The sequence below is a fragment of the Paroedura picta genome, chromosome 3, assembly GCF_049243985.1.
Source record: "Paroedura picta isolate Pp20150507F chromosome 3, Ppicta_v3.0, whole genome shotgun sequence".
Lineage (NCBI taxonomy): Eukaryota > Metazoa > Chordata > Lepidosauria > Squamata > Gekkonidae > Paroedura > Paroedura picta.
The window spans coordinates 117488157-117510591 of record NC_135371.1 but is presented as its reverse complement, the minus strand read 5'-3'; the positions used below and the strand labels follow the sequence as shown (position 1 = coordinate 117510591).

At 49.9% G+C, this 22435-nt stretch overlaps 1 protein-coding gene across 6 annotated transcripts; it reads right to left on the bottom strand.

Moving 5' to 3' along the window:
• Positions 1-656: 656 nt before the first annotated feature.
• Positions 657-21081, bottom strand: PRR36 (proline rich 36). 6 transcript variants are annotated; one of them, XM_077327337.1, is made up of 7 exons: positions 20631-20900; positions 16990-17092; positions 13456-13929; positions 12058-12112; positions 9695-9849; positions 5670-8267; positions 1357-3627 (listed from the first exon to the last, which is right to left on the bottom strand). In XM_077327337.1, the coding sequence occupies exons 3-7, from the start codon at positions 13844-13846 to the stop codon at positions 3215-3217; spliced, it is 3612 nt and encodes a 1203-aa protein (XP_077183452.1). In that variant the 5' UTR covers positions 13847-13929; positions 16990-17092; positions 20631-20900; the 3' UTR covers positions 1357-3214. The 6 variants fall into 6 exon arrangements, with proteins under 6 accessions (XP_077183456.1, XP_077183452.1, XP_077183453.1 ...); XM_077327338.1 differs by having other exon boundaries at positions 20691-20900; XM_077327341.1 differs by lacking the exons at positions 1357-3627; positions 16990-17092 and adding an exon at positions 657-1344 and having other exon boundaries at positions 20631-20898.
• Positions 21082-22435: the final 1354 nt, after the last annotated feature.

The window sequence follows — 22435 nt, the reverse complement described above, 5'->3', positions numbered from 1 at the left end:
TGCCATAAGAAAATGCCAACAAAAACAGCCCCCTCAGCTGCTCTTGTCATAAGAGTCTTGTGGTAAGGACAGGGTCCTTGAGCCAAATTCCCAAACCAGCTTTGGTCCAGGAAGTGCAGCTGTGCTTTTATCAGTTGGGCCAAGGTGGGTGATAGGTTGGTTTCAGCTACAGTGACACATATTACAACATTTATAACCCTGTTCCTTTTTGTAGCACATCATACCCCAATGGGCAGGTGAAAAGTCACCCACTCAAAATGATGCACTTTAAGGAACAGGGAGAGAGCACAAGAGTTTTAATGGGGTGGGGGAGAGGTTCACTGGTAGCTTTAAAAACAACAATTTCCAGGGGAAGGGGGCTTTACCAGCATCCTAGCTAGATGGCAGGATTACACTGCATTGTCACCTAGGAACTGCTACTAAGTGAAATCCAAGTAATTTGTGTGTTGCCTCACCTGAGGTGACCTAATCCTCAACTGCCAAATCCTAATGGTAAAGCCAGTTCAGTCCTCCCAATATCCCATTCAAAATGGGCTTCCAGCCATATGAACTCGTGTAACATTTCTGCCCCATCCCCACCCTTAAGCATTGACAACCACAGAAATGCCAATTCATTCATTTTATTATTTAAAAACTAAGTAAACTTTGTTACTTACAGTTTGCTACATTACAAAAGCAGTAAACACACATAGCCAGCTACGTGGCTGTCACATCCTTACAGGAGATAGGGTTCTGTTTCTAAAGCTACCACCCCAGCTGCTCAGACTAAGGAGAGGGGGATCCTGTAGGCACAGGAAAGGCTGGCGTCCTTGTGAGGGAAGCTGCCTATCGCACAGACCCACATCACAGTCTAGGGGGCAAGACCTTGCCCTCAACAAAGGTTTGGGTCTGTAGTCAAGCTCCTTTGATAGGATGGCATTCTTCTCAACTCAAAAATTACACATTTTAAAAGTTGGCGTGCCATTTTTCGGTCATGGGGCATTCAAGTCAACTAGGCAGGGCTAAAACTGGCCACTTTTCTGTAACTAGAAGCCTCCTGGGTTTGCACCTCAATGGGGGAGGTCAGAGTCCCACCCCGCTTGATGTAGGCATATATTTAATTGTTTTCTTTATAAATGCATAATGGGCCCCCCCTCCCAGGAAAGAAGTCTGTTGAGGAATTTTGTTGGTAAGTATCTGTTGTATATAGAGGAAAGGAATCCCCACACCTCTTTGCAAACACTGAGGTTTAAAAAAAAAAAGAGAAAGCTTCTGTCGTCATGTGTCTGATTTCATATTACTTCCTGGCATGCGCTGCCAACTCGGAGGGTCCCATGGAGTTACCCACGAGGAGAACTCTGGATTCTGAGGAAGGGAAGATTGAAGACAAACTTCTTTACCTTAGTGAAATGAAGCTTATCTTCTTACCCTGGGGTCACCAAGCAAGTCACCATTTTCCAGGCATAGCTGAATAGATAAGGTAAACCATTTGGCTTTTAAGAAGGCAACTCTTTTGAAAGGCCATTTGCTGTACCTCTTAGTTATTAGTAAGAAAACAGTGACTGAAAGATGATATCCCCACTCACCCTCCCAATTTGCTTTCACAACAATACAAGGGTCCTTCTCTACACCTTAGCTACAATGTTGCTCTGACCATTTTAAGGAGCCTCGATAGCCTCAGTGATTCATGCACACATTATAGACACGGTACTCTGGTCCTTGATCAGTTTTCACTCTTAAAAGTCCCTTTTAGATTATAAACAGTAGAGTTTCTCACAATAAGGTGCAGTTCCCTCAGAACGTTTCATCCGGGTAAAGGAGAGGAATGGGAAGGCGACTGTAAGCCGCTTTGAGCCTCCTTCGGGTAGGGAAAAGCGGCATATAAGAACCAACTCTTCTTCTTCTTCTTCTTCTAAACTAACACTGGCTATAGCCAAGGAAGGTGATCCTTCTCGCCAGAGAGGGTTTTGTAGCCTGCTTTTCTCTATCTTAAAGAGACTCATGGCAGCTTACAATTGCTTCCCCTTCCTCTCCCCATAACAGGCACCCTGTGAGGTAGGTGGGGATGAGAGCTGAGAGAACTGTGACTGGCCCAAGGTCACCCAGCAGGCTTCATACGGAGGTGTGGAGAATCCAACCTGGTTCTCCAGATTAGAGTCTGCCGCTTGTAACCACCACACCAGTTATATCAAGCAAGAAGTAAACACTGGTACAAAATCTCCAGCCGATTGCATTAGCTTTGAGGCGAGGGACAGCATCGCTATTAGAAGGCAAGCTGTAGATCTGCAACAGCAGCAAGACTTCTCAGTACCAATTTGAGGCTTTCTGAAACTTAGAAAATATATCAGAGCAATCCATCCTTGGCTTCTCTCACCTTGCAGAGTGCCGAATCGCCATCTGGCCCCATTGCCAACCAAGGACCACCTCCTTCGGAGTCACCAAGGATCAACTCTTGAAAAGCTGCTGTGTGAAATCTATTTCCAAATTGCTGCATTTTATGGGCAGGGGGGAAGCATTGCCTTCTCAGCTAAGTCTACCCCATCCCCTCAGTAGACAAAATCTTACCTACAACCTCTCTGGAAACTCTATAGGATGTTGCCCTCAGAAAGGAAGGCAAAATAGTCTTCCCTCCTACTCAGGCAGCTGTGGCCAAAACTAGGAGAGGGGGCATGTGAACCCTTTGGCAATTCATTCCCGCTGTGAATTCAGAAATATGCCAGTTAGCCCTCTCTAGCCAGCTAGCGTGTATACCATCACAGGGCCAGCAGCTGAGGCATCAGATCTGCTGACCATTTATGCACTGTGACAGCCTTAAGTGAGAGAACGTGACACCCTTAAGCTTGCAGATTTTAACTAGGCAAATATATGTGATTGGATCCCTGTACTGGAGAGAATCTATCCTATACAACTGAAGAGCTAAAGGACTGAACAACCCTGTAAGCCAATAGCAGGTCAAAAGGATGGTTTGTTTGTTCTTCCAAGGGGTGAACAGGCACTACTCCAGTACAGTCAACTACACCAAAAGCTAGCAGCACTAATCACCTCAGGTTTCCCCACTGACATCGGCTGTCCAGGAAGGAGAGAAGAAAGGGGATATCTTCTGTCACAGGATGCTTGAAGAGTCCAAGGCACCATCAAGATTGGCCAATCATAATATAAGGGAAGGATGTATTAAGGACCCAAGAGCCAAAAAACAAAACAAAAAACCAGCCACAAGATTAAATTCAGGGAGGAGTCAGTGAAAGGTCTCTACTTCTACCACAGTCCAGTCCCCATGTGGGGATGACATGTCTTCAGGGGAGAAGCTTGTCACAGAAGTGATGCTGGCCCTCGATTCATCCAGAGGGGATATCAGCTCTGTCCATTTGCTAATCTCGGCTTCGTTGCTCGCGGGGCCCTTCCCACCAACAGCACCCAGAGATGCCTCTGCTGAGAAAAGCAGCGTCCGGCTGATCAGCTGCTGCACAACGGTAGCCTGGATGCTTCCTAGGTGAAGGCCCTGCTCCTGAGGGGTGGCGCACGAGCAGCGGCTCCCGTCCTCTTCGTCCAGGCCAGATGTCTCAGCACCACTTTCTACTTCATAGATAGTGGAGAGGATCTCTGACGGGCCTGGTCCCCAGGGGGAGGGCAAACCAGCCCCACTGTCACCTACAAACAGGGCAAGGAGGCTTGGGTTGGAAAGAGCGGCCCTCAGAGCAGGAGGTGGGGTTGACAAACAAGGGGAGGGAGGGATCAACAGACAAGAACAGACAGGAGAGTGGGAAAGTGGCCAAAGGCTTAGCTCTCAAGGTGCTTCTCAGCCCAGCGAGAACCACAGTCCCCAGAATTCAGTCTGTGTTGATCGACTGAGGCCAGCGGTCTCAGCACTGGGGCTACTGATGCTGTGTAGAGGGGGTTCTCCACCATGGACTCTGGAGTGTGGTCAGACCCTTCAGTTGCCTTACCTAATGTCAAGCTGTGAAATACATTTAGGTCTCAATAAGGTAAATTTAAACTTTGTCCTATCCGTACTGCTTGTCCATGGTAACCTAGAGTTCTTGCTTGGCCAAGTTTCACTTCAAACCAGCTACAGCAAGTGAACAAGGCAATAGACTCCAGTAACTAAGCCAGAGCAAGTGAACATTTACGTTGCCTGAGGGGGTCCCAGGAATTACTGTTCCCAGTATATGAACTCATTGGGTCATTAAAATTCCAACTGGAATCCATCTTTCTGGTCAATTACAAAAGTGGGTCGGCAGGTGGATATCAAGCTACATGTTCTTCATCCCACCCCCTACCTTTTAGAATTTCTCAAATTTAAGGCAATCACTTCCTACATGTTCAATAACCAAATACATCAAAGGAGGGCTGCAAAGTTAAAAAGTACTAGAAGTCTGCTGCATCCATTTGCCTGGCTCCTGCCCATTCACTGCATTCAAGACAGGCTGGCCCAGACTATGATGCTGCTGGTGACTCACTCCGTGGATTACAGCATGTTAAGAGCATGGGGCAACACCTGCACACTCATGCTCTGGGATCATGCCTTGCCTGAGTACAACAAAATCTTGCTTTCTCCTGGAACCCCAAGTTGGCAGCTTTGCCTAAGGAAAGAAAAGCTAAGCCCTGAAACAGCTTGAAGCAACCACCAGTAACTCAGGCGTTAAGACCAGGAGGGGGTAGCTGCTGCGTACTGACCAGCATGCTAAATAATAATATTAATAATAATATTATTAATAATAATATTAATAATAATAATAATATTAATAATAATAATATTAATAATAATAATAATTTATTTGTATCCTGGTCAGCTCAGAGCAGATGACAATAAGCTTAAAACAATCATATAATTTAACATTAAAAACACTAATATTTTAAACTGCCTCCTAATGATTTAGACCCTTCCTGAGGGCTGGTCAGAATTTGGAGGAATTTTATGGGTGGATGGGTTCTCAGCTAGGGAGGCCAGTATGCTGTGTTATTTCCTGGCCTCAACACCTCCATTTTGCAGGCCCTTTGGATCCATTACTTAGGAGTTTGATCCATATAACACTTGATCCACATAAGACAAAAGGGCCACCCTCCCTTTCACTGAAGACTCCATCCACACCATCACCTTGCCATACAGAATTCACTGGAGTTCTGCCAGCTGTGAGGAATGGCATGAGCCACAGATGGCACAGGAGCTTTACCCACCCCTGGCACTGCAAGCAGAGACTTGGTTCCTACCAAATGAGCAACTGAAGACCAGGTCTCCCCTTCCAACCTCTCAAGAGCCAGCTAAAGAAGACTGAACACTGCCCCTTCCCTCTCCCCGCCCCCATCTGTACACACCACCATCCCCTGCCAGCCCCTTCTTTCCAAGGTCAATAAACAGAAGGCAGGGACGTGTCTCCTGGAAAAACAAGACAGGCCAGGTCATCAGATAGACAAAGTGATGCTTTATTTAGTATGTCAAAAGGCTACCCTTCTCAGAAGAACACTAAAATACACACAGCTTCCCCAGAGGGAAAGTCTGTAAAGAGTTAAGGGAAAAGTTCTCAAAACAAAACACAGAGACAGAAGTAGGCCTGTTTGGCTAGAGACACAAATGGAACAAATACACATGAAGGGAGGGGGGCCATCTCCCTTCCCTACAGGGTTCTATTGCACAGTGAGATACCACAGGTTGGCACGGACACAGACAAGGCAGGCTTCCCTCTATACATTACCTGCAGCCACGTTATGAGCGGCAGTGAAAGGCGGGGATGACTCTTCGTCCTGCCCTCTGGGGGCCTTCTGGAAAGCTGGTGTGGCCAGTGCCGGATGCTCCCACTCCACCGGCGTCTTGCTATGGGGCTCTTTCGGGAGTGGCTCCTTGCTGCCCTCCGTGGAATGTTCCTCACTCTCCAGGGAAGAAAGGCCAGGACTCTTGCCGCAGCTGTCGGTGGAATGGAGGTGGAAGGCACCGAAGACGTCACAAGATGCCGCCGAGTTGGTCGAAGCAGGGGTCTCCGTGCCGGCATCACCAGAGCCCGGCTCGTCAGACTCCTCCACCGAGTGGGGCAAGGAAGGCTTGCCAGGGGGAGACCTGGACAGGCACACTGTTTGGGTGAAGCCTGGGTCCTTCAGGAGGTCTGCGTCCAGCTCTCCTTCCTCCTCCTCCTCCTCCGAGGACACTGTAGGCTCGGTGGGTGGGTCACCAAGGATTTCATCAGCTGGCAGAGTCTCTGCCTCATCGTCTCCTTTCTCCATGTGGATGCCCAGGTCAAGCTCCCCAGGCAGGTCCTCCAGGGGGCTCAGCATCTGGTGGCAGGTCTGCTCCAGTCTCTCGTCTGACTTGGATTCCACTCCAGAGCTGCTGTCATAGTCCCGCAGCTCCTCCGGGGTGCTGGTCTCACTGCTGCTCTTGCCAGCCAGGTCAGGGCCACTTAAGGTGCTGGATTTGGAGGAGGAGCCCCCTCTTTCTGGGGAGTGGCCCTTGAGTGCTGTGTGACTCAACAGCAGCTCTGGAGCTTCAGGGGGCTGAGCAGGCGGCTCCTGCAACAGCTCCAGGCTCTTCAAGGGCAGCGTCTGAGGCTTGAGCATCGACACCTGGCCAATGGCACTACCCGGTGACATCTCCCCTGAAAGGCAGGGCAGAAGGTCTGAATCTTGACCCTGGGGGACATCCTCTTGTTTTGGGCTGCCAAGACACGCGTTAGCCCCGGCATCTCCCCCAGGGCCTCTGAGGCAAGGATGTTCACCTGCTGCACCAGATGCATCACCGTGGCCTACAGAAGCATCTCCTATTGACTCTACAGGGAGCAAGGGCACTCGCACTGCGGGCAAAGGGAGAGGAGACTTGTCCTCAACAGCCTGACTGGTGCCTGGAAGGTCTCCTATATGCAGCGCTCCCACCCACTTGCCTTCAGTGAGAGCGACCTCTCTGTTTGGCTCTTCCAACTGGGAAGGAATGACCAACTCCTGAGCACCTTCGTGACTTGGAGAAAACTTTGCTTCAGAGTCTAAAGGGCTCGTCCTTAACTTTACATCCCCCACCTCCACAGGAGAAACTTCCCTCTGCCTCTCTCCCCCTGCGCTCAGAGGCGGGGCAGCTCCCAAGGCCAGTTCGCTGAAGCCGCTAGACCCTTTCCTCTCAGCCGCTGCCTGGGGCTCCGTTGTAATTGCCAGAAGAGAATCGAGCTGGCTGGCTGAGGGAGACTGTTCCGCCTGGAAGGCTGGCTCCTCCAGCGTCCCTGCCATCCGCCCCGGCAGCTTCAGAGGCGGGACTTCCTCAGCAAGCCCCACAAAGGAGGTAGGAGAAGGAAGTCCACCAACACAGCTTGGCACAGGAGCTTCCTCCATAGCCAGGATCTGGGAATCCTCATCTAGGGAGGAGGTGGATAGGCCGCAGACATCTTCACAGGACGCGGCTGTTCCGAGCAACAGGTCCAGTTGCTCATGAGGGCCTGGAGTATCCAAGCGCGGAAGTTCTTGTTCCTTTGAGGGCTGGGAGTCTGTATTTTCTCCGCTGGGCAGCATAGATTCCGATGGGGGGGTTGGGGGACCCAGTGCTGAGTGAGCAAAAGGCTGCTGGCAGAGTAGCTCTGTGTGCAAATTCAGTGCTTCCTCTGGGAGTTCCAAGATCTCAGGGACAGGCAAGTTAGGTGTTGCGCTGGGAGGAGAGGACTTCACATCTTGCTGACTAGGAAAGACCAGCGGTGCTTCTTCCAGCACCAGAGTGGACACCTGTGGAGCCACGACACCAAGACACCCAGCCCCATCCTCCCTCCCTCCCATGTCTGTGGGAATGCAGGGCTCAGCCTCTGGTGCTTCCAGCCTGCTGCTCTCAGCTTCTTTCAAGAGAAGTTGGGTCTCAGCTTCCACCTCTGTTGGAGGCTCCATTTGCACAGGCCTTGTATCCTCGAGGAGGGTGTTTTCTACTTCCCCAGCAGCTGTCTCGGCATTCCCTTCACTTGTCGCCTTCTGAAGCTTTTTCAGAGTAGCAACATGCTCTTTGCTTGGAAGGCCATCTTTCTTGGGCAGCTTCTTGCTCACCACACTGCTCCCTCCAGCCAGGACCTTGGGCACAGGGGTTCTGTATGGCGTTGCTGGGCGAGCACTCCCAGCAGTGGTCTTGAGAGGTGTCCTGGGCTTGGGTGCCTCCAAAACCTTCTTCTCCAGAAGCCGGGTGTTGGTAGATGCTGTCACATTCTTCTGCCCAAGGCTCGGCTCAGATTGCAGTTTTGAATTTGGGAGTTTGAGAGGTTTGGGGCCAGGTAACTTTTTCACAGTAGGTATAGTGCTTGAAGGCTTGGCCCTTGGGGTGGTGGCAGCTCTGGTGGGATCTGCAAGACAAACAAGACGTCAAGGGCTGGTCGGAGAGGCAGGACTCTGTGCAGCATCTGGACAAGCATGCACAAGTTCTAAAGGCTTGGTGTTCTCCACGTCCACAAGCATTCCTACTTGACTGCCTATTTGTGTATTGTCTCTACTGACTTGCCAGGCAGCTTGTCCAGTAATCCAACAGCAGCTCAGAACAGGACATGTCGGATCAAATGGGAGCGGGAGAAAGAGGAAAAGTAACCAGTCCACGGTCACCCAGTCAGCCTTGTGACCAGGTGTGGATCTGAGTTCAGAACTCTCTGCTGGCACAGTCTTGACACTCCAGCCGTGACACCACGCTGGCTCTCATCACAAGACAGAAACAATGCATCCACAGGGGTTGTCCTTTCTTGCAAAGTCACCCCTGTCTGACCCCTGGGCCTTTCTGAGACATTCGTTTAACATCTGCTATTAAGAAATGCATTGCTGCCCTCCAGGAAAGGCAGAAGCTCAAATCCTATCTGTAATAGCGAGTACAGCAGAGCTTATCAGACCTCCTCCCTGGGTTGGACTCTTGAGAGCCCACATGGCAAATGGACACAGCTCCCGGGGGCCCCTGGGCTCCAACACCCACTGATACCACGGAGGCTTGCTGGGTGACCTTGGGCCCACCACACCTTTCAGACTGACCTAACTTACAGGGCTGTTCTGAGACAATGTAGGAGAGGCAAAAGATGTTTTAAGCTTGTTTTGAGATCTAGCTGGGGAGAAGAGTAATAAATTGCGATAAACTGACCGGATGGTTTCTGCATCAGCACCTCCCCCCTCTACAATAAGGGATATCTTACAACCACCCTGTAAAAATTGGATCCAACAGATGCGGATCCCAGCCCCAAAATGCAATTCCTTTCCACAAGGAGCAAGCAGGAGGCATGAAGTCATGTTCTGCACCCAAACACCCCCTCTCACTCCGACCAGTTACGCCCAGTCAACAAGCTGTGTAATTTCCATTATTCTTGTCAAGCCATTCATCTATATGCATTTCCAACTTATTTGGGGGCAAATGTAGCTGGGAGAAGTCCTGTGGAAAGCAGATTTTAAAACTATGTGGTTAAGAGCAGCAGCTTCCAATCTGGGGAACTAGGTTTGATTCCCCCCCCCCCCTCCACAGGCAGCCAAGCTGGGTGACTTTGGACCAGTCACTGTCCTTTCAGAGCTCACTACCTTACAGTGTGTCTGTTGTGGGGAGTGGGAAGGGAGGTGATTGTAAGTCGCTTTGAGACTTCTTGGATTAGTAAAACAGTGCCCAAACCCCAGCTTTTCTCATAACAGATCTGCCAGGTGTCATAAGAGACTAACCCAGCTACTCCCTCTAGAATCCCCAACTGCACTCAGAATCTTGGATGCACTGAACATCATGTATTCATTCCCTGATGTTTATGTACCTTACCTCTTGGTGTGAGCTGGGTGCTTTTTGGCTGCTGCACTGCTGCATCCTGACCTGCAGGTGGTGCTGTCTGCTTAGGTTTGCCTATACCTCTGTCACTGACTGGAGCTCTGCTTAAGGCCGATGAAGTTGCATTCTTAGTCCCTGGCAACCAAGTCCTGAAAAGGAGAGAAGAGGCTCAGAATACAGAGGCTATGCTGCTGCCCTGGAACACTGGCAGAAGCATAAGTGTTCGTACTTGCAAACTCTGCCAGTTAGCTGGCCTCATGGCTATCCTGGCATTCACAGCACCGTTTGACTATTGCCAGTCCAGGAACTAGGGGAGGGGCTGGCAAACATTTAAGCCACATGATCAAATCAGTTGCATTTGCACCCATCCCGGCTACTCATTCATTTCATGGGAGTTGATTTATAATCCAGTTAAGCAAGCCAGGGGAGGGCGTTTGCCCTTCTTTCCCTCACTCATTTAACCATGCTCAAATCCAAGCCCACGCACATCCTAGGCTGGCAGTCCACAGCAAGATGCCATGGCACCCAGCACCACCTTTCCTTGTGCCCATCATGTGCACTCAGAAAGTGGATGGGGCCAGGTGAGGCTTTTGTCCCGCAAGGCTTCTGATTGGCCATTGGAGACTTGATTGCAGATTTTTAAGAATGTTCCTTTGGCAGAAGCTGCTGTCAAAGCAGAAGAATCTTCATTGTGTGATGAAAGTCAGCCAAAGCAGCCATTTTGCAGTTGTGCCCATTACACAACCCAAATTCCACAGGGACCACAGGCTCAAAAAGGGTGGGAACCCCTGTTCTAGCCTGCCCTTTACTGTCCCATTTGGCTTCTCAACTCCAGCCACCTTCCGCACCTGGATTTGTGGAGATTGGAGGGCTCTTTAAAAACACAAACCAAAGGAAAAAGGGTTTGTTTGCCTCTAGCTCATATAATCTGGACATCAGAATTTGGTTATTTGAGTAAATATTGACATTCCCTCCCACAAGGCAGTCAAATGGACAAGAAACCTGAAAACTGTCTTTTTTCCTTCAAAACTTCTACAAGAAGTTAAAACTTGGAGCTTAAGCATTTGTTAAAGTCCTTTGCAAAAAAACAGGGGAGGTACAGCAAAGACTGTTATTGAACTGCGTGATAGCTACACCTCCCCAGGTGCCTCTTGTGAGTTCCAGGCTCAGAACTCAGTTCCCAGAGGCACACGGACCACCTGGGTCAGGACCACAGGAGGCTTTGGAGACTCCTGCCCCAAGCCATTCTCCCCAGCCTGAAATGGCCCCACAGTGGGGGGAAATTTACATGATGCCCATGCATGTTTCCCCTTGAAGGGCAAATAGCAGCCCGGGTGCTCTTTCAGATTGGGGGCGATGCCTGGGATGAGGGTTATCCCCCCCCCAACTAGGGCCTAACCCAAATCAGCCTCCAGGCACATGAGAAGTGAGTTCCAAGTCCAGAACTCCCAAAACTCACCTGATTGTCAGGACCTGGGAAGGCACAGAGAAACTGTACCTTGTAGTTCAGCCCTTTGATTGGCTTCTCTTTTTTGCTGGGAGAGGGAAAAACACCTTTTTGCCTTAGAATCCCAGTGCTGATGCTAAACATAGTCTAGATGAACTGAAGAGGCCAAAATAAAACTTGCTTGGGGGAACAATTTGACATTAGCTAGCACTGCTTGCTTGGTGGTGCTGTCTGAATATGGAAAAGCTCCAGGACTAGACAACCCTGGCCTCCTTAATCAAGAAGAGGCGTCTCAGTCGTGAGAGGAGCCTTCTTGCAGCTGACGAATATGAGGGCGTAACCTTGATCACCCTGCAACAGTACACTTCAAAGGGGGATCCCTTTGCATTTATACTCCGGCTTCATCATACCAATAAGGATTTTAAAAAACCAAGCTCACAAGCTGTATGCAGGGGTCTGGTATGACTAGCTCCAGAACCATCTGTGGCCTTTAAGGAACCAGGTGTGGTTCTTACAGTAGTGCCAAAACAGCAGAATGTTTATACTGGAGGGGTAGGTGGGATGCTAAAATAACCAGTATGTGAAGGGAACAGCAGACAAAAGGTTTTTATGGGACTAAGGAACTTCTCAAAGATACTTAGAGAAAGGGAGTTATTCAAGTGCAAACTATGTGCAAGTTTATGCTGGTGCTCTTGTGAGCCACGTCCTAATAAAGGATTCACAATCACGGTGTTTGGGCTGTAGAAGCTTCATGGCTCATCAGTCGACATGTCAATTAATGTTCAGTGGTACAAGCAGGTGCTCTTACCACAATAGCTCTGTTGGTCCCTTGCTCTGGTTGGCTGGTCAAACGGCTGCCGACCCCTTGGCTGTGCAAGAGAAGCAACCAAGCAAGTGCTTAACGACATACCTGGTGGGCTTGGGCTGTTCGGGTTTCCTGGGCTTTGTGGCAGTCGGCTTCGGGGCTGGGGAAAAGAGCAACAACAACAGAAAGGTTCAGCTCAGTCACCCCCCCCCCTAACAAAACACTGAGCAAACTGTCAAAGCCCTCCCCAGAGAAGGGCTGCAGGCAAGAGCAGAGCGGATCCCAAGGGCAGAAGCTAGAACTAAGTGAGGTAGCTGTAACCCTCTTGGATATTTGAGAATACAGTGATGGCTAGAGACAGGGAGGGGCATGCGCCCACCACATCACCACCATGCAAGCACCAAGTCTTGGTGGTAGCTGGTGAGATGTCTGAACCCTGGAAAGAAACTGTCATAGACTAATGGCTTAGGTAAATATAAATATATTTATATATATGATACTTACATATATATAAATCCATTACCTGCAGAGCCCTGTACCCTTTTCAGCAAAAGTTTGCCTTCCATGCAAGATCAGGAAAGGCACTGTGCATAGAAGCTTACAGGACGCTGCCTACTAAAAACTATGGCTTGATGTCTGGCTTCTTTCAACAACAGAGGGGACCAAGCACAACCAGCAACATGTACAGCAGTGGTCCCCAACCTTTTTATCACCGGGGACCACTCAACGCCAGGGACCACTCACCGGGGACCAGTGAGGCCCGGTTTTACTGAGGTCCGGTGGGGGGGGGGCAGTTTACTCCTCTCTCAACCACTGCCCTAGCGCTCTCTGATCGCTATGGTAATGTTTAAACATCCCTTCAAAATAAGATACAGACACGCCACAACAATGAAGTGTGTTGTAAAGGGCTGGGGGGGATGAAGTAAAGGGCCGGGGGGGGGGGAGAAGGCGTCCTTCAGGGCCCACCTCCAATTAGTCGAAGGACCACATGTGGTCCGCGGCCCACAGGTTGGGGATCGCTAATGTACAGGACCTCTGCCCCCCCTTCCCTCTCCCCAACCCCAGAAATCCATCAAGGCATTCTGCTGCTGGACCTGTTGTATTATTGCTGTTTAATGTTGTTCTGTTACCCTGTTATCAGTTAGTATTATTAGTGTTACAGTTATTATATGTATGGTTCTTTGTATAGTTCTCAGTTCTATGTAAACTGCCCTGAGCCTTTGGGGAGGGCGGTAATTAAACAAACAAACAAGATGTGGGACCAAGAGACAGGACCCAAAGAAACCCTACAACAGGGGTAGTCAAAGCTGTGGTCCTCCAGATGTTCATGGACTACAATTCCCATGAGCCCCTGCCAGCATTTGCAGGCAGGGGCTCATGGGAATTGTAGTCCATGAACATCTGGAGGACCACAGGTTGACTACCCCTGCCCTACAACACATTAGCCTAACTAATTAGGAACATGCTTCTGGTGAGGGGGGTTGTCAGTCAGAAAGAACATACCAGATACTGCAGGCTGCGATGTCCATTTTGCAGTTCTTTGTTGTGGTTCCTTGCTCTGGGCCAGCTTTTCTGAGGCCTTCACCCCACTGGGTTTCTCCCCCAGGGCCTTTTTCACTGCTACTCTGCCAGATGTGTTGCTAACACCGCTGTTCTTGGGCATCAGGGGCTTGGCCTGAGAGACATTCGGCTTCTTCGCTGGGCCATGGTTGAGTGTCTTGGAAGCACCACAAGGAACTGTGGGAGGGCGAGAGGCAACAGCTGCCGGCTGAGTGGGCTTGCTGGATTTTTGTTTTCCCGCAGGCAGACGGGCAGCTGGTGTCACTTCACTGGTGGCTGTCACCCCATTCTCCCGTGGAGTGGAGTCCCCACCGCCAGACGCTCCGCCATTCATCTTCACACCCACAAGCCCTGGGCAGGCTGTCTGTCTCTCTTTGACCCAGCAGGCAGATTACAGCCCTCTGCTTTACCTTTGGCCTGGAAAAGAACAAAAGAAAAAGACCGCCATGGCAGCACCAGTACCTTTCAGGGAAGCCCAACAAGAGACGCTGTAGGAATTACCAGATAATGTGACACAAGAAGTGTGAAGAAACACAAAAGCTCAAGGATGCCGTGGATTGAATCTAGAAGTTTGGATGTAAAGCAAATAACACACACAAGGATTGATCCCCAAGTACGTTTGGCAATAACAAAACAGGATAAAAGAAAAAAAAAGGGGGTGAACTGCTCATATGCCCACATGAAGCCATTCTCAATGGATAGTCACAAGAATGCAAAAGGTGGATTTACATGCACTGTGAATCCCCCACAGAAATCCTACAGCTAGCAAAAGCAAAACACCGCCCACCCCAAACTCATCTTCTGGAATAGCCTTTTTGATGTGGGACACATCTTCTTGTAAAACGGAAATGAAAATGGGAACGGGGGAGTCTATGTATATGTTTGTTCATGAGGGAGGAGGCTGGGAAACAAACAGCTAAGGGGAAAACAGGAGGAAGGGAGTCTCCATATGTCTGTGTTTGGGAGGGAGGGAGGATCTAAGGAAGAGGTTGGGAGACCAACAGCTAAGGGAAGAGGGCAGGGATTCTGTGTGTGTTTTTGTGTATGTGGGTTTGTGAAGGAGAGGGCCCTGACCAGGTAGCTCCAGAGCAGGCATGTGTTCCACATTGTCTCAGATTCAGACTATGCTTCTGCAACGGGGGCCCGATCCAGATCGATTCAGCTTCAGCACCCATTAAAGTCAATGGCGCCATTGACTTTAATGGGAAGTCCGGCGTTCTTGCCTTTCCCAGGGCCTGAAGGGGTGGGGGTTCCAGTTACAACCCCCAAAACTTCAGGGTTGCTCCGGGAGGCTCTTCCCTGACCCAATCTGAATTTCACAACAATTGGACCATGGGGTTGTGAAAGAGGGTGCCCCCATCCACTCCATTCTATTCAATGGGACAGGCTCCCCCCCCCAGGCACCGGGAAAGGCAGGAACACCAGACTTCCCATTAAAGTCAAGGGCGCCATTTATTTTAATGGGTGCCGAAGCTGAATCGATCTGGATCGGGCCCCTGCTGCACAAGCCTAAATCAGACTGTCAGGACAATTTTTTTCTACCTTTAACCATGGTTGGGAATCCCTGCTGTAGAAAAACTAGGCTCATAGCTACAAGCTGCTTTGGTTGAGGTTCTTACTGGCCTGTGACGCAACAAAACCCACCTTAGATGGATGAGACCAAAGGCAATTTCCTGTGTCCACTAGAGCTTGGAGCGGAGAAACCTACCTTCACTGCATGGTCTAATTTTGTGCAGCTCACACCAGCAAGTACCGCCTGGTTTGGTTGTCCATAACACTGAACTGTAGGAGACTACTTTAAATGGGACAGGAGAGGGAAAACTAAGAACCTGTCCTAAGCACCGTGGGCCCAAGTGCTATCCTGCCAGCAGTATAAATGCTCCCTTTTTGCTCTCATGCCATGCTTTCTTTTGCTTCCCATCGCTCTTCTAGGACAAAGACCTTCTGGGTCTCAAAACTTCACTTCATATTGCCACACTGTCTGAGAATTTTCCCTCTAAAGCCTACTTTTGGATTTTGCCAGATAGGCTTCATTTAAAAAAACAAGGAGACTAATGATTAACCAAATTGGAATTCTGCAAAGAAGACTGAGAGCTTAGGACACCCTGGGGTTTCTTGGCAGTCCTGGATGGGGTGAAGGGTAGAGGCCCCAGGTGAGTGGACACACCGTATTCCACATGATAACACCACTTCTGGGGTTTCTTGAACCCTGTAGAGTTTTTCAGGGGATTCTCAATTGTAAAAAAAAAGTTGAGAAAGGCTGGCTTATGGCATAAGAGGAAAAGCAGAATCTATCCAGTTACTGACCTGTCTGGATTATGAAAGGGGGATGACAGCCCAGCACAACATCCATGCACCAAATCATGGGTTGACTGAGTAGAGAGTTGCTGGTCTCCCTTTCCATGGACTACAGTTTTAGTCCCCAAAGTAGGTGGCACATCCGGTTTTAGTCAACTTGCTCTCACTTCCATCAGAGTCACTTTTACACCAAAGCAGAAATGTGGCCATTCCTGTTCCAGACTTCTTTGCCACAGTAAGGGTTCTCCTCCAGGGCAGAAGGCAGAAGCAGTCCACTTGCACAACACCTGTCATGGTGCACAAGCCCACAGGCCACTGCAGGCCAGCTCAGAGCAGAAGCTAATGTCTAAGAGGATTTTGGAAGCCTCCGTGAACTTTGCTTGCACAATATGATTCAGGACGTTCTGCCTTCTGAAAATGGGATGCCAAATTCAGCCAGAACTCAAGCCTGCTTTTGAGTGCTGTTCACTAATCCCAATCCCTTAGTTTAGGGGATTAGTTATTTAGGGGCTGGCTGTCATGTATCAGTATTAATGGAGAGGCACTTTTGTATGTTGCTCAGTCACTCACAGGCTCCCGGGCTAAGATGCTGAAGGCCTACTGGAAACTCTAGCCCTTCCCCTACTGGTTTATCCTAGACCCAGGCTCTTGCTCTGAGCACAGAGCCACATACCTTGCCAGTCACATACTAGTAACTTTACCACCTAATGCATCCAGGTTAACACACCTCCCACAGCTGGAGACTGAAATCAATTTCTGATCTGCTTCCCTCATCGCAGCTGAACAAAAACACCATCACCACATGGTAACTTGGATGCAAGAGATGCCACAAGAGTCACTATGAACCAACATTTTAGATAAGCTCCTTACAGAATTTTTTTACAACTGCTGAAAACTGTTGCATGGTTAGGAAGGCCAAAGCTTAAAAGGAGCTTTCAGAGTTCTCGTATTGTTCTATGCACACAATGGCCCCCCAGAAAGGGCGGTATATAAATATAAATAATAAATAAAATAAATAAACAGAATCATCACTTCAGCAGACAGCTCTGATGTCACACATATCAAGAGATCCAGTTTACTGCAAGCCAGGGTTACAGCCTGGATGAGAAATCATCTATCCCCTTTAAAGCAGTCAAGGATATATTTCACCATGTTCAGTCAGTGCAACTGAGAACGCACAATGCAAGGACCTCGCCTTCCTCTCAGCTTCACCTCCTCAAGTGATAATTTTAAAAGTGGGACTCCATCGTTCCAAGGGGCCTCTGTGGTTCCTCTGATTAACCTGTTTTGGAAGTATCACAAAAACAATTTGAGGAAGGAGACTTGGATACAAAAACAGAACAGATATTTCATGGTTAGATGGTCAGAGTACTTGTTCGATACGTTCGGCAGAGATACTTGCTATTGTAATTTGTATTTTAACTGTTTCTTTTAAGGGGAATTATTGTATTGTACGTTTTTTTATTCTGTAACCCACCATGAGCTGGCTTGCCAAGAGTGGTGGGGAATAGATTTTAATAATAATTTTATGGAGCCAACTTAAGTCACATTCTACATGCATCTTTTTCAACCTTTTGAAATAATTTTCCAGGCTTCAAGGAGTCCTGAAAGTGATGTCAGCTGGCCACGCCCCCACCACACCCCCATGAGTGACATCACCACCTGTATTAACAGGCAGTCTTGAGGAGGCCTGCACAGGGGGAAGAGACAGGAGGTAGTTTAAGGTGGGAGTAGTTATGCAGGCTCCGCCCTCTCCCAGGCACAGAAACTACACTCTCCCCTTCTCACTCCAGAGCAGGAGGGGGAGCAACAGAAGTGGCCAGTTCCTAAGACACAAGGGAAAATGCTATGGATCCCTGGGGATCTACAGACCCCTGGTTGGGAATCTCTGCTCTACAGTAATAACTGCTCTTTAAAGCCGTGTAGTAAGTTCTATGACCTTTCCAGGCCACTGTTTCGAGTAGGAAGCCATTCCTTCCCTTGTATCTCTGAGCATAATGCAGTTGTGTGTAGCTTGTCCTGTCATCCCCCTTAACGGCCACTTCTAGGCATTGGAGATCTACTCCCAAGTTCCATTTACCCTTTCTTTCTTAAACATGCCTATTCCTCTTTCATGTGTCTTATACACAGCTGGCTCTGACCCATGCATGCAGTGGAATGAGGTGGCTGAATTTGGTGGTGGTTGGAGGCAGGCGATTTGTAGCACTTCCTGTGCACCAACCCCCTCCCCAAAAAAGTACAGTACACATTTAGGGTAAAAATTGTACCCCAGCCCCCCACATGCTGTACTAGTTTTCTACTTCCATGGAATTACACATAGGAAACTTCAAAATAACTTCAAAAATAATCACTTACCCGCAATCTAATGAATCAGTACAACCTCAGTGCACGGCTATGTAACTCTTCACACTTTACTCTGCCAAGAGTCTCCTCAAATACATGCTCACTTTCTTCACTTACATAAAATTGGCTAATGAAAACCACTTTATTTGACAGGTCATAACCAACATCAGGTACAACTCAGTCAAAGCCGTCTATGTGATATTTATGGCAACAAGCTCAACATGGGCCATTCAACAGCAAAACATGACCAACTTGGCAGGGATCCTTATACCTACGGAGCATTTTCTTGTTCCCCTTCCACACACAAACATCCCTCTCACCCAACACTCTTCAATGCTCCCCCACCCCCAGCAGCTTCCATTTGTATCCACCATTTTATTTGGTTGCTTAAAGCTCAGCACGCCAACAATAAAATAGGATTTCAGTTCATCAAAGCTTCTGCCATAAGGCCTATTTTGCCTACAGTAGATTAACTTGGGTAACCTTTTAGAAAACATTCTGGAAGATCTGCAATTTTCTCACTCCAAAATTAAGTCTTTGCTTCACAGCATATCATAAGTGGCAACGTGATGAGACCACAACAGTCTCCCATTTTCCTTGCAGCATGATGTTCAGCAAAACCACCCTCTGCCTTCCCAGCCAATGTTGTGTTAAGCTGTTCCTGCATTCCTCCCATTTGTTCAAACTGGAATTATGCTGAACACATCTCTCCTCACCGCTCCATCCTGCCCTGCCGTTCCCAAAAAGGCAAGAGTCAGAAGCAGCTCAAAGCTATTATTTCAACTCCGTTATTTTAGCAACTACTCATGGTTTCAGTACATTCTCAGGAGGAAGAGCTACTTTATTAAGTGGCCTGTTTTTAAGATAGGCAGCATACCATCTCTATTGAGGCTTTATTTTGGCACTTTGATCTCTCAAAAGATATCAAACCACCAGTGGGAGGGAGGATCACTACACAAGGATGAAGGTTTTTTTCTTATTTCTCCCCACCCCACATGTCCTGCTGTCAAATTTGGCGATAAACTTACTGTACAAGTTCACCTTACATAAACAGTCATTCCGAAATCCCCTAAATCTGAAACTCTTGTTCCGCATGCATTTCCATTCCATTACAGCCCATGGCTGATAGCAAAATCCTGAACCAAGTTAATCTTATCTGAATGCATCCAAAGAGATTCCTGCTAGTTTGAACTCACTGGTGCTTGGCCCCAGTCACTCAAAGGCTCATGCTAATTTCTTCAAAGGCTCTTCCAGATAAGGCCTCACATGCCAGTGAATGTTTCCATTAGATTCCTCCCCTCCTGAAAAAAAATCTTTATTCATTCATCTTAATTCCTTCTGAACCCCTCCCATCCCCCTCAGTGTCACTACAGGAAACGGCTAGTTTCTCACCTGGACCCACATTTTTAATTAAGTTCTACTTTCCATATTTTTTTCCTGCTAGGCTTTTTCTGATCTACTTAGACCAAGGGAGGGGAAGAAAACCATTTGTGTGGGCCACTAGAACCTCTTTTCTCCATATTTAAGACCAGAGCCATCTTTATGGCCCCTCCGGATTTAGCAAAGGGGAGGGAAAGCAACCCCTTTGTCCACTGGGGCCCTCAGGCAACCCAACACGAGTAGCATTGTTCCAGAGAAGATTCCTACAGAGGAGAGTTATCCCGGCTTCCCCTCACTGTACACGTATTACCCGGTACTGGCCGGTGCTGCAGGCGGACACGCCCTTGAACATCGGGGCGGGGGGGGGGGTGGGAGTCGGTCCCTATTTACAAAGCAGCATCGGGCGGGGCTGGGCACGGCACTCTCAGTGGTTGCCCATCACCGTCGCCGACCCCTCCCAGAACAAAGGAAGGGCCACGGCTGAATCTCCTCGCCTCTCCCACCGACGTCCCTTCGGCCAAGGGAGCAGCGCGGCTCCCCGAGTCCCGGAGAGTGTTTAGCCCGCTCCTCTTCCCTCCACGCCCAGGCCCTCGGCTGCACCATTAGCCCGCTTGGCCCGTCCAGACAGCCTGAGCCCCTTTGAAGCCCTTTTTCGAAAGCGCCCGGATCGAGCCCCCGCCCCAGAGGGGACAACAACAAAAGCGCCCCCGGAGGCGGCTGCCAGCGCGGTGGGGAGAGCAGAGGAGCTCCGCCGGCGCAGGCAGGACCGAGGGCTCCGGCGACGGTCAGCCTCGGGAAGACAGGGGGCTCCCTCAAGGCCGGGGCAACTCCGCATCCGGCGAGGACCGCCCGAGATAACAAAGCCAACGCCCCGCCCCGCCCGCCTCGGCGAGGGATCCGGCGGGCTCCCCTCTGCACCTGCCGGGCCGGCCGGCTCTTCCCTGGGCAGCCCAGCCACGCATCCCGCCCGCCCGCTCGCTCCAGGGGAGGCAGACCGGCTCGGCCCTTGCCTTGCCTTGCCCTGCCTTGCCCTGCCCTGCCCGCCCTGCCTCCGCTCCGGCCACAGGCCGCCCCCGCCGCCCCCGCACGGCTGTTACCTCGCTCGAGCCACGCCGCCGCCCGCCTGCCCGCCCCAGCCAGCCAGCCAGCCAACCGACCGTTCCTTCCTTCCTTCCTTCCTTCCGACCGCAGCCAGCGCAGCCCAGCCCGGCAGGAGGCAGGAGGTCGGCCTGTGCTGCTTACTGCTGCCGCGGAGGGCTTCGGCGCGGGCGGGCGGGCGGGCGGGCGGGGGTGGGAGCGGGGGCGGCGCTGCTGCTGGTGCTGCTTGTGCGGAGGGAGCGCCGCAGACACAAAGTCGGCATGGGGAGGGGAGGCACGGGGGGCCGGGAGAGAGCACAAATGCCCATCTCAATTACCTGGCCAGCCAATGGCATCGCCGGTTGGGATTTGGAAGAGATGATGTCACTCCGGCGGAAAGGCAGGAGCTCGGCTGGTCAATTGTCTTGGAGGGGGGGCGCCCTCCACGCCCCCCCCCGGTCCGGTCCCCGCCCCTCCTAATGTGGCAGCTGGTTAACAGATCAATTCAGAAGGGGAGGCCAGCTAGCTTGCTATTAATGTCACGTACAAAAGAGAACACACATCGGTTCACACGTGGTTGGGCATCCGCCCCCGAATGAATGCGTGAACTGCTGGCTCCGCTGGGAAGGACTCCGTTTGGATTGGCATCGGGCGATGCAAATATTCTGCCTGGAGGATTCCGACAGGGGAAGGTTTATGCTAGAATCAGAACTTCTTAAAGGTGCCACGAGGCTTCTGTTTGTTTTCACAGCCACAGATTTAACAGGGGCTCTGTCGATCTGGATTAAACTGTGAGAAGTCAATTAACCAAGCCCGAGAGCGTTTAGTAGATGGGAGCTCACTGAGCTGCATGAGCCTACTGATGTTAACTGTGTCCCCATTACATGCACAAGGGGAAGGGGTAACTGTGTTACCTGGGCCAACGAAAATAAGAGTGTCTTGTGGCATAATTGACCACTGTATTTATGGTGGCATGAGCATTTGTGGACTTCACCAAAACCATGAAATTGATCTGCCTTTGACAGAGATAGGTGTGTATGTTGTTGTTGTTGTTATGTGCGAAGTCGTGTCCGACCCATCGCGACCCCATGGACAATGATCCTCCAGGCCTTCCTGTCCTCTACCATTCCCCGGAGTCCATTTAAGTTTGCACCTACTGCTTCAGTGACTCCATCCATCCACCTCATTCTCTGTCGTCCCCTTCTTCTTTTGCCCTCGATCTCTCCCAGCATTAGGCTCTTCTCCAGGGAGTCCTTCCTTCTCATGAGGTGGCCAAAATATTTGAGTTTCATCTTCAGGATCTGGCCTTCTAAAGAGCAGTCAGGGCTGATCTCCTCTAGGACTGACTGGTTTGTTCGCCTTGCAGTCCAAGGGACTCGCAAGAGTCTTCTCCAGCACCAGAGTTCAAAAGCCTCAATTCTTTGACGCTCGGCCTTCCTTATGGTCCAACTTTCGCAGCCATACATTGCAACTGGGAAGACCATAGCCTTGACTAAACGCACTTTTGTTGGCAGGGTGATGTCTCTGCTTTTTAGGATGCTGTCTAGATTTGCCATAGCTTTCCTCCCCAGGAGCAAGCGTCTTTTAATTTCTTTGCTGCAGTCCCCATCTGCAGTGATCTTGGAGCCCAGGAAAATAAAATCTGTCACTATCTCCATTTCTTCCCCTTCTATTTGCCAGGAATTGAGAGGGCCGGATGCCATGATCTTTGTTTTCTTGATGTTGAGTTTCAAGCCAACTTTGGCACTCTCCTCCTTCACCCGCATCAACAGGCTCTTTAGTTCCTCTTCACTTTCTGCCATTAGAGTGGTATCATCTGCATATC

Excerpts from the sequence above, each read along its gene's own strand:
- PRR36 (XM_077327339.1), bottom strand. The coding sequence starts at position 13,846 with ATGAATGGCGGAGCGTCTGGCGGTGGGGACTCCACTCCACGGGAGAAT. Across the intron at positions 9,850-12,057 it reads GAACAGCCCAAGCCCACCAG|GACTTGGTTGCCAGGGACTA; the intron begins GTATGTCGTTAA and ends TCTCCTTTTCAG. Across the intron at positions 3,628-5,669 it reads CGCTCATAACGTGGCTGCAG|GTGACAGTGGGGCTGGTTTG; the intron begins GTAATGTATAGA and ends CCCTGTTTGTAG.